Genomic DNA, 10,816 nt, shown 5'->3' with positions numbered 1-10,816 from the left:
AGAGAGCAGCAGTGGGCTCCGCCATCATATCCTGTATTTTTAGTTAGACCTAAGTGGACGAGGCAGCAGAGCTCATGATAAGATCTAGAAGATGCAAAAGGCAGATTTCTAATCCATGTTCTTTAGTATGCTAAAATACGTACACAGCCTACGTCATCAAGTCGCTCACATCCGTAGTGTTACTGTGGGACTGCAAGAGGCACCACATGCAACGCACGCAGAGCGTCAGGACGCCGCGACGCCCAATCCTGAGCTTCTGATAAATTGTGCCAATGTACGTGACTTCAGCGATCAGACTAGACGAGGTTCGAGTGTGCAACTTTGTGCATATCTATAAGCACAAGTAGCTCTAGTGCTCTCTACCTAGCAATTTCCACTCTTCCAGGCGCTACGCGAACCTGTATACGGCCAATCCAGAAGCTAGCGTTGCGATTTTATATCAAACGACTGAAGAAATGGATCATCTTTGCCATTTAAAGTTTGCCCATCTCTTTTCTCAAGCTAAAGTCTACCACTCTCCACAGAAAAAAACGACATGCTCACCTTAGTTACCCTGTATTCTGTAACAGATGTGGAAAAAATGCAGGTCACAAAAGGCCTGTAGTATTCATTTTCTGATAGGTTGGGATGCACACACGTTCCTCCAGCGAATAAACTCGAATGGCCATGAGCGACGGAGGTGAAAGGAGGCGATGAAAGGTCGCGGACTCATTGTTGCGCCAGCCGACGAGATCCGCCGGCGAGTCGCCGGTGCGAGATCTGCTGTCGCTGGTGAGGAGCAGGATGAGTCGGAGCGATAGATCCGTCTGGCCAGGGAGGACACGAGGAGGATGGTGGTTGCGATTGCGTCAGAGAACAAGACCCAAAATCGGCAGAAGTCTGAGATTGACGATTGGACGCCGGTGACGAATGGCGGCCGACGACGGAATTGCTCAAAAAATCATTAGACCAACTCAAACAGCGCTCTTGCCTGGAAGGTATATTATGGAAGGTGTGTTCATTCTTCATGAAATCATTCATGAAATACATAGGAAAAAACATAATGTGTTATTCAGTGTTCCTTCAATGTATCTAGCTTTGGTTAATGATAGGGTTCTGCCAACTAATGGTTATATCTGGAAATTGAAACTCACTCTGAAGATTAAAGTGTTCATGGGTATTTATACAACGGGGTAACCTTAACCAAAGACAATTTAGTGAAAAGACAATGTAAGGATAATACTAAGTGTTGCTTCTGTACTCTTGATGAGACCATTCATCATCTTTTCTTTGATTGCCAATTTGCTAGATTTATATGGAGGATGGTACAAATTACTTTTGGCCTTTCCCCTCCTTTAAGTGTTTTTAACATGTTTGGAGACTAGCTTAATGGGGTTGATCATAAACTTAAGTATCAGATATTGATTGGGACAAGTACTCTTTATTAGGTAATTTGGCTAAATCGAAAAGATGCAGTTTTTGACAAACAAAAAAATCAGTTCACTCTTCTATATAGGTAATATTCAAAGGTATATATTAGATTCGCTTTTTGTTCCTGTTGCAAAAGGAAGAGGAACGCGGCCGCATAAAGGTAGCATGCTGCTTGTTGGAGACCACAATATTGGAAATTTTTGCCAAACATAGGTGTCAGTTTAGTAACAAACTTAGTGTTTAAACTTTTATTATTCATGTCATACATGTTAAGTTGTTTAAAATTGAGGCTGGGATAATGTTATTTCTTTATCTAAACAATCGTTTTTACTGATAGTGATTAGATGGTCCAGATATTTGAAGAAAAGGGATTCAGTTGTGTCAGCAAAAGAGAAAGCACTACATTAACCTTATCCGCTGCCTCCAGCATATCACCGAAACTCCAGTTTCGATTCAAGAATCAAACACATGTCACCAAGACACCGATAGCCCTGCGGTCAGTGGCTCAGAGCACTGCTCCATTTTCTGAAAAGATCGTTCAGTTCCCTAGTAATATTAGTTACACCGTGTAATTATGGGCTGATCCATAGGATGATGTGACAAGAGATTTTTCTTTCCTTTGAAGAACATGACTGCACTGGACCATTTTTCAGTTTAGAGGGCCTTGGATCATTTTTTTTTCTTTTCTTGAGAGGACGTCGGCCAATTGTGGAGTAGACAACAGAAGCTTGCTAATAAAGCCCATAATTGTTTGGGCTGAAAAGGCCGGCCCAATAAGACCTGTAAGTTCGATGAGAGCCGATCAGCACAATATGGACCTAGGATATTTCTTGAAGAAACACATTTTCTTCTTTTCCACTAGTATTTGCAAGATAAAACGAACGCAAGCTGATTTTTTCGATGAGAATCTATTGGTCGGAACACATCAGTGAAGTGAAATCATAGTTAGCACTAGTCAGAGCCTTAGGGTATGGGCATAGATGAATACCCATCAGTTGTATTGTGCGGTGTGTGTTACTTGGCCCAACCTGAATAGAAGCATGAACTACTAGTCGGTTATCATATATACGCGCAGCATGTTTCACATGTGATGATTAACGATAGATTATTTACCTTTACCTGTTTAAGTTTCATATTAAGAGAATTTAATTGGCTTATTTGAGATTAAACAACAAATGTTGAGATGGCAGAGTTGGTCTAAGGTGCCAGAATAAGGTTCTGGTCCGAAAGGGCGTGGGTTCAAATCCACTCTTTATAATTTTCTTAATTTTTGTTTTTCTCTTTATAATTTTCTTATTTTTCCACTCAATATAATAAATCCTCTCTCTTCATAAGTTTTCTAATTTTTCGCGTCAATCCATACAGGAAATCCATTTTTTTTGGAAGACTATAGGTAGTGTCCAATGGTAAACTGGGCTAATATACGAGACTGCTGGGGTTCCTGCTGCCTAGTTGGATCCAGTTTCCAGGCCCAGTTCATGATCTTTGGTAGCACTACTAGTACTAGGCCTTGGGCATGCACTCTTGCCATTTGCCATCTCTACAGCCTACCACAACGGCCACAGCTGGAGCAATACTAGACCGTCCAGCGTTCGCCTGAGATAGTGATCGACGCACCGCACGACGACGGCGCAGATGTTAGTAGGGCCGGCAACGGAGCAGGCTGGGTCGGATCAGGTTTTTGCGGGTTTTACACCCGATGGGGTAGGAGTGGGATTGAATTTTCGTCCGTAGGATCGCAGGTCAGGCCCCGATTACTAATCGGGTCTGGTCGGGGGTCAATTTCCTCCCGCGACCCGACAGGTGCCCGATTCCTGATTGCCGCCACCCGCCCGCATCCTGCCCAACGTAGCCCACCCGCGCCAACTGTTACTTGCCTTTTGTCTACCTGTCTTCTGGCTGCCGTCGCTCACCCACCTCCTGGCCGCTGTCGGCCGCCCCGAATCCGCCCTCGCTCGCCCACGTCCTGGCCGCTGTCGCTGCTCGTGCTTGTGGCTGGTCGCCCCACCTCTGCTCGTGCCTGCTTGCCTCTCGACCACCGTCGCCTACCCACGCCCGTCGCCGGCCGCCCTGCCTTCGCTTGTGCCCGCCCGCCTCTCACCTCGAGCTCCAAGCCACTGCAGTGCTCGCGGGTGCATGGATTTCAGGTCCCTGCCGAGTTCAAGATCAAGGGTATATTTTCACTCGTTAGTCGAATCACGTTCGAATAGGATTTTCTGACTCAGGTTTTGAATTGGATGTGTTGTCTGCACCGGTGCTGACCCAACTCGTTGCCAGGCTAGATGTTAGTCGAGCTTTGACGATTGGACGAATGCACGGAAACAGATCATATCGCTGTCCCTATAGACTCGATTCTGAACGAAGGAGCACGTAACTGCAAGATTCGGTGTGTTTCTGACTTGACAAAAACTGTCATTTGTCAGTGGCCATGAAGAAACAGCAAGGTAGTGACATGTGTACTTCTCACCGAACATGTAAAACAGCGGCATCGAGGTCGCGTGTAGCTGCTGCCACCACCACGTGCAGCGTCTCAAGATTCGTGAAGTCGGCACCTCCCGGTCAATGAAACCGCTACATTATGTACCATCGCTACGAACGATTTAACTAAAGTATTCCTGATCGATCCGCCGTCTGCTTGCACCGTCGCCGACCAGTCAGAGCGTGCGACTGTGAACTGCGATAGCAGGGACTCGAACATGCATGCCCAGTACAGCTCACAGGCTGCACACCGAACTATCGTTAATTGCCCTTGCCCCTTGGTCCATGCCGGCGAGGAGAATCCATGGACGACCGGCACGGCCCACGGCCTCTCGTGAAAGAATGGCCTTGGACGCATTGTGACCATATCCATGCGTAAGCACATCAGTCACACTGTACTGACACTGACGATGTACAAGTGGGAGGGTAGTAGCATTCCGTGCTCGGTTTCGAGGTTAGCGAAGACTTCCAAGCGTCGGCAATGGCCAATGGGGTTGAGTGCAGACAAGCAGGGGGTGCCCGCCGTCCGAATTAAGCAAGCACGACGGTGGACCAGATCCCGCTGCCTATACATCCCAGACGCCATGCACGCGAACCTCGCTATCTGCCGATCTCTCTCTAATAAACTAACGAACAAGAAGCCTCTCTCTCTAAGGCTGAAGCTTCTCTCTCTCTGTCTCGGAAAGAGCAAAGTCTCTCTCTCTCTCGCACACATGACATGGACGGATCCTGGAGCCAGAAGCCGTGCTGGTGCTGCGATTTTTAATATGCAACTATTCAAGATCGAGTGTCTGTACCTTACTTTACCTACTTCGAACTCAACTAGTACGAGCTAACTGCAAAGTCCACACGCCAAGGAAAGGCCCCTCGTCCTCATCCTACAGATTTTGGGATTGCAATTAGCTGCTAGCAGCCATTGACATTTGACATCCAATCCATGCATGAAAGAGCCAGCTTTCTATCAGACTCAGTATATGCACCATGCAGAGACCCTAAGACTTCTACTACTCCAGTAATTAACGTTGCTTTCTACTGGGACAAGATCACACGAGTATTAGGTAAAGAGGGTTAAGAGGACGCATGCTTGCCTGCATACATGATATATAGTGTCACCAGGAAGAAAAACTAGCATTATTATGAAGTTTACACAACAAAGTAATACTTTGATGAACGCTAATATCTTTATTATAGTTTGGATCAACCATATAAAAATGATAACAAGTGAATTTGTCGTAGAAGGTACTTTCATTTTTTTCGAAACGGCTAGGTATTACTTCCGGTATAGTATAATCTTATTACGTTTCAAAACTATGTAAAAATACAATTATGAAAATAATATTTGGAGACTTTAATTTTTTTGAGAACGAGACTTATTTTGAGTAAGAAATAGAGTCTAGCTTTGCGCACTAATAAGGCTCATATCACTATGTGTGGAGCAACAAAACCACGTGCATCTACATATGAAGTACTAGTTCCTTTTCTGCACTACGTAGACTTCAGCACAGGGATATGGTATATTATAGAAAACAATACACAAAATCAGCATGTGAAAAAAGAGAGTAAAGAATATGGCTGACAACACAGATCTACAAAAGGCAAGATGATGATAACAAGTAGTATCAGCAGACAAAAAGATCTTGAAAATCCACTGGACTTCATTTTACCAAATAATGAATGCCCCCTCTAATGAAATGAGATAAAGCAGGTGATCGAACTGAAGTGATAGCAAAAATCCTAAAGCTAGCTTTGCTTAATAACTGAAAGAAAAGTTTCAGCAAACAGACAACATGCAGGAAAGTCATTGATAATTTCAGAGCTACAGGAAAACGAAATCTTTCGACGATATGCTCGTCCAGAAATAAAATGACGTCAATCATATCATATATAACATCTACCAAAACATAGCAGAGCCGAATTATATATTGTATGTGGATCAGTGTAGACAAGTATTTGCTATAGTAGCGTCCTTGTGTTGCTTCATTCACACGTTCTGTAGACTTTCATTTGTCCTATCCGTATATACAGTTCTACTTGAGCAAAATGATCAACTCGCCGAAATGCCACAAGTAGAAAATGAACATGATATTCTGGTAAAGACACGATTAAGCACTAAGCATCAAACTGATATGCATCAATTCATGGAAGAACAAGCACTCAAAAAATTAAACAGTGAACAGCAAAGTCTGTAAAAAGAAGCGTATATCCGAGCACTGGCCGCTGAAAGAACTATTGACCTAGATAGAAATTCATATCAACATTGAAATTCACACGATCAAAAAGGAAGAACTCTTTTTTGGATTGATCGATTCAATTAGCAACAAACTATCAGTATCTAAGCTCGAGTTAATGAAACAGCAGGTTTGAGCTACACACGTGTAGTGTTAGATGCTACAAATTTTGCTTAAAATTGTTGAGCGGCAAATCTAGAAACTAGCCTGTGTATTTTGTATAAGATTTAGCATTCTCTTACCCCCGTTCAGAAATAATAGACATATTTCTTTTAGGCTCGATCTTCAAAGTTAAATTTTGACTAATATTTTCTTACAAAATATATCATTTATAACTACAAAACCTATAAAGTGTGAAATCATTTTAAATTGTAAATCTAGCTATATAATTTTTATATACCAGATATTCTTATAATTTGATTAAATGTTAGTTAAAGTAGATGAAGTTTGATTTTTTTCAAAAAATATTTCTACTATTTATGAACGGAAGGATTAATTAATTGAACTAATCAACCAATCACACGGGCAATTACAAGAAAAATAAATGGTACATACATTCCATTGGATGAAATTTTTGCCACCCAATGGATCCACAGCTATATATCTATTTCTAGAAAACATATATAATTTTAAACTTGCACACGGTTTATTCTCCCGGCCGGTTTAATTTTCATCTCACCAAATGTTAAATAAATCCATGCATGTCAACCAAAGTATGCAGCATGCTCACTTGTGTTAAGGGAGCCATAGTGATCAGTAGTACTTGAGGGTTGTTCGGCTTCGGCAACGTACACCGCAGACGACGCCGACATCCCCGGAGCACCGACCGCGGCTGCGACCTCTTGGCCACCCTCCACCACCGACACCACGTCCCCAGCGTGCACAGGCGGCGCGGAAGCGACGAAGCCGGCAGCGGTTTGCGCGGCGTTGTCCATGAGACCCGCGCCGGCGCCGGCGCAGGCCTGCCGGTACCTGTGTTTGAAGATCTCGGCCCTGACCGCCTCCAGCTCGGCTTCCAGCGCGTTCACCTGCTGCTGCAGCAGGGAGATGGCGCCCATGCAGCCGTACACCGGGTCCCGCAGCCGGAGGTTGGCCTCGTACACCAGGCTGCTCGCCGCGTCCGCCCTCTCCGCCTCCGCCACCTCCTGCCAATCAACGCGTTGCACGGAAGCCATCAACACACATGTCACGATGCAAATTTTTTTATTAGATATATATATATATATATATATATCTCTATATGTGTGTGTGTGTGTGTATTTGTGATGTTTCGGCGTACCAAGAGCATCTTGGAGACGTTGCTGGCGCCGAAGACCTTGTGGACGGCAGCGAACTTGTGGGGCTCGTGCGGCGAGAAGTAGGGGGCGAAGGGGCACTCCTGCGCGCAGCGGCGGCGCAGGAGCTTGCACGCGGCGCACGGGGTCACGGTGTTCAGGGCTTCGCCGAGGCCGAGCCGGCGGGGGACGCGGTTGTCGGCCGGTGCGGTGGAGGCAGAGGCGGCGGCGGCGATGACGGCTGTGCCCGGCTCTCGCTTGATCTTCTTGCCGATCTCATCGAGTCTCTCCCTGGTGGAAGTCCAACAGGCAGAGTTGCCACTTAGGGTTTGTTGCATGGGATTGAAGAGGGGAAATCTTGAGAGTCCAGTTTGATGCAAAGCACAATGGTAGAATTTAAACCACTAGAACTAGAAAAATATACTAGTCCATTGTTTATCTCTTGATTAACCTTTCAAGCAAAAGGAGTAGAACAAAGAAACGCAATCAGATCCCTTTGGAGAAAGTTTCTTTTGGAGAACTCTGTCAGCGAAGGAAGAGACACAACTCACAAGGAGACAAAAGAGGAAGAAAACTGCAAGCTATTGTTGTGGTCGCTTACCTCTCCGTGGACATTCAGGCATGCTCTCCTGTGCTGGGGAGATGGAGATGGACACGAACAAGAATGACAGGACAGGGAAGGGACAGGGAGAGGTATAGAAGTGTAAAGTTTGGAAGAGCGAGGAAGGAAAGAGTGCTTAAAAGGCAAGGCATTAATGAGGGGGATGGGCCTAAAGACCGACAATTGGTAGTAAGTAAATCTGGTGAGGAGATCAGGAAGAAATGTTGGCGAGTGCAGGTCGACTCGATTACTTGGCTTGGCTCCTGATTTGTTAATAATATTATTTTATTAGAAAATTATAAAATATAATAGCTAAATTCATAAAATGGTAAGAATAGTACCTTTCGGTATGTAGAGTGTCAATTAGGGACCTGTCGGTACTTCGTGTACCGACTTCCTATGTGGTAGTGGGCCCGTAGACCTATCGATATGCAGAGTATCGATATGTCGTGGGCTCGGTGAAATGGGGGTGCCATAGAGGCTTTCGGTGAATGATGACAGCCTATGATGTGGTACCTGTCGATACTCGGAGTACCGACATGCCTATAATTTATATACAGCCGCCGATCGGTTCGTCTTCTTCTTCGAACACTCGCGTTTGTGATCGAGAGCAGCGACGCGCATGGAGGAGAGAGAGCGGCAGCACGAGGAGGAGAGGGATCTACGACACACGGAGGAAGGAACCTGCGGCACCATACTGCTACATTCGCCGGTACTTTTTTCTTCTTTTTTAACTTAGATTAGAATAGCAATAGTAGTAGGTAGAATAGGAATAGTAGTAGATAGTGTAGAGACAAATTCAGTAGAATAAAATTAAGTTAGAGACATAGTTGTATAGAATGGCGGATATAAAATTTAGAGCACGATTTGCGCGGTATATTTAGAGTGTTTAGAAATTTTAGTGTAGGATGTGCATGGTATATTTAGACTTGGATATTTAGAGTGTTTAGAAATTTTAGTGTAGGATTTTAGTGGTATAGATAGAAAATTTAGAGTAGGATTTCCGTAATATAGATATAATGTTTAGAAAGTTTAGAGTCAAATGTTAAGAATATTCAGGCTAGAATTTGTAGGCACAATATGTAGTATTTTTTTAGTATAATGTTTAGAATTTTGCAATACATGTAGAATAGGAAATAGTGTAAGCCTATTATTTAGGAAATTTTGATATATGTCGAATATGAATTTTGATTAGATTTGAGGCATATTTAGAGTAGCAATATTCAATACATTTAAGATAGGCAAGATTCGATAAAACAAAAATTAGGTTTATTTATTTAAAGAGTTGGTAGAAATTTAGTAGTGTTTGATAAAACATTTTTGAGGCATCTTAGTGATTAGGCGCATCTTATAATTTATAGATTTGGTAATTTTATGTAGCATTGATTCTAGAATGCAACGTCAATGTTCATCGATATTATTAATTTATAGTTTTGGTTAGATTAGGAAATGTTATACAAAAATTAGGATTACAGAAATTTAGATATAAATATAGGAGACATAGAGTTACAGTAGAGGAATAATTTTGATATGATATATTAGAATATAAAGGAAATATATTATTTCAAATGTATTATGTAATAGTACTTCATTTCAATTTCGTAGAAATCTAGGATTACAATATTAGGGGAATTTAGAAAATTAGAGGAGAATGTTTACAGTAGGTATTAGATGTTGGTGAAAATTACAGGTATAAAATTTAGAGACTATATAGGAACATGCGGTATATTTAAAATTGGATTTGTCGGTTGGAATATTTAGGTGGCTAGACATAATATTTTTTACCGTTTTATAGTGATTTTAGTATAATTTGTAAGGTAATTAGAGTAAATTTAGCTGATGGAATATTGGTATTGTATGTTCAATCAGGGATGTCAATTGTAGTGGGGTTGAAGGTTTTTTTACGATTTTGGATATATCATGCATTATGATAATGGGGTGGATTTGAGTAACTTCTAGTATGTGGACACATAATTGAATAGTCCTGGAGAAATACGGCGGGCACTAAGAGCGTGTTCGGATGGGCGCAGCCGTGCGTGCATGCAGCCGCGCGTGCAGCCACAGCAGTATACGATGAGGGAGCAGCGCGTTTGGATGGGTGCAGCGACGGAGCGCGCTGCAGCCGCGGGTGCAGCGAATACGCGCGCGTGCTGCATGCCGGGAGCAGGCCGAATCGGCCGTAGGTGCCGTCCTGGCCGGCAGGATGCAGCCTGGACGACGCGGGGCCCACTCGTCAGTGACATCGAATCCCCACATGCAGTCTGAGATTCAACCTACCAAACACAAACTCAAAATCTACCTGCATCCGCTTATCCAACCAACCAAACATACTTCTTTTCCAGAATACGGATCCCCTCAGCCTGCTTCCACTCATCCAGGATATACGATGCAGCTCTACAAAACCTCATGCGGACAACCAAACACACCCTAAGTGTTAGGTTGGCTGTATAATCTGCTGCAACTTAATCCGGCACATCAGCTGCTGACGGTGAAGATTCTGATTCTTAGATGTTGCGAAATCGGGTGGTAGTGGGAGCTCCTGGAGCTTACATGTTCGAAGCAATAGCAACAATTTGTGTCACTAGGGTTGAGACATGGTTTTTTCAGACTGCATCCTTGTAGAAACGAGCGTTCTTGGTTCCACGGAAGCCAGCCTTAGCACCATAGAAGCTGTTGGTGAAAATATTGTTGATGAGGAGGTGCAGAAGAGTGTGGTTCCGGAGGTTCCCCTATGGACTAGTGCACCGGTTGAGGTACTGTCAGGGATCATCTCCTGCCATCCCCGCACTCGAAGACAACTGCGAGGTTAGTTGGAGGTGCTACGT

At 43.7% G+C, this 10,816-nt stretch overlaps 1 protein-coding gene across 2 annotated transcripts; it reads right to left on the bottom strand.

The window, feature by feature from the left end:
• Window positions 1–6,749: 6,749 nt before the first annotated feature.
• On the bottom strand, window positions 6,750–8,193 carry LOC133909038 (LOB domain-containing protein 15-like). 2 transcript variants are annotated; one of them, XM_062351307.1, is made up of 3 exons: window positions 7,992–8,193; window positions 7,396–7,912; window positions 6,750–7,261 (listed from the first exon to the last, which is right to left on the bottom strand). In XM_062351307.1, the coding sequence occupies exons 2-3, from the start codon at window positions 7,726–7,728 to the stop codon at window positions 6,821–6,823; spliced, it is 774 nt and encodes a 257-aa protein (XP_062207291.1). In that variant the 5' UTR covers window positions 7,729–7,912; window positions 7,992–8,193; the 3' UTR covers window positions 6,750–6,820. The 2 variants fall into 2 exon arrangements, with proteins under 2 accessions (XP_062207291.1, XP_062207292.1); XM_062351308.1 differs by having other exon boundaries at window positions 7,396–7,681.
• Between the last annotated feature and the right edge of the window lie 2,623 nt (window positions 8,194–10,816).

Source organism: Phragmites australis, chromosome 2, assembly GCF_958298935.1.
Source record: "Phragmites australis chromosome 2, lpPhrAust1.1, whole genome shotgun sequence".
In the NCBI taxonomy this organism is placed as follows: Eukaryota; Viridiplantae; Streptophyta; class Magnoliopsida; order Poales; family Poaceae; genus Phragmites; species Phragmites australis.
The sequence above is the reverse complement of the archived record's forward strand: the minus strand, read 5'-3'. Positions and strand labels throughout refer to the sequence as shown.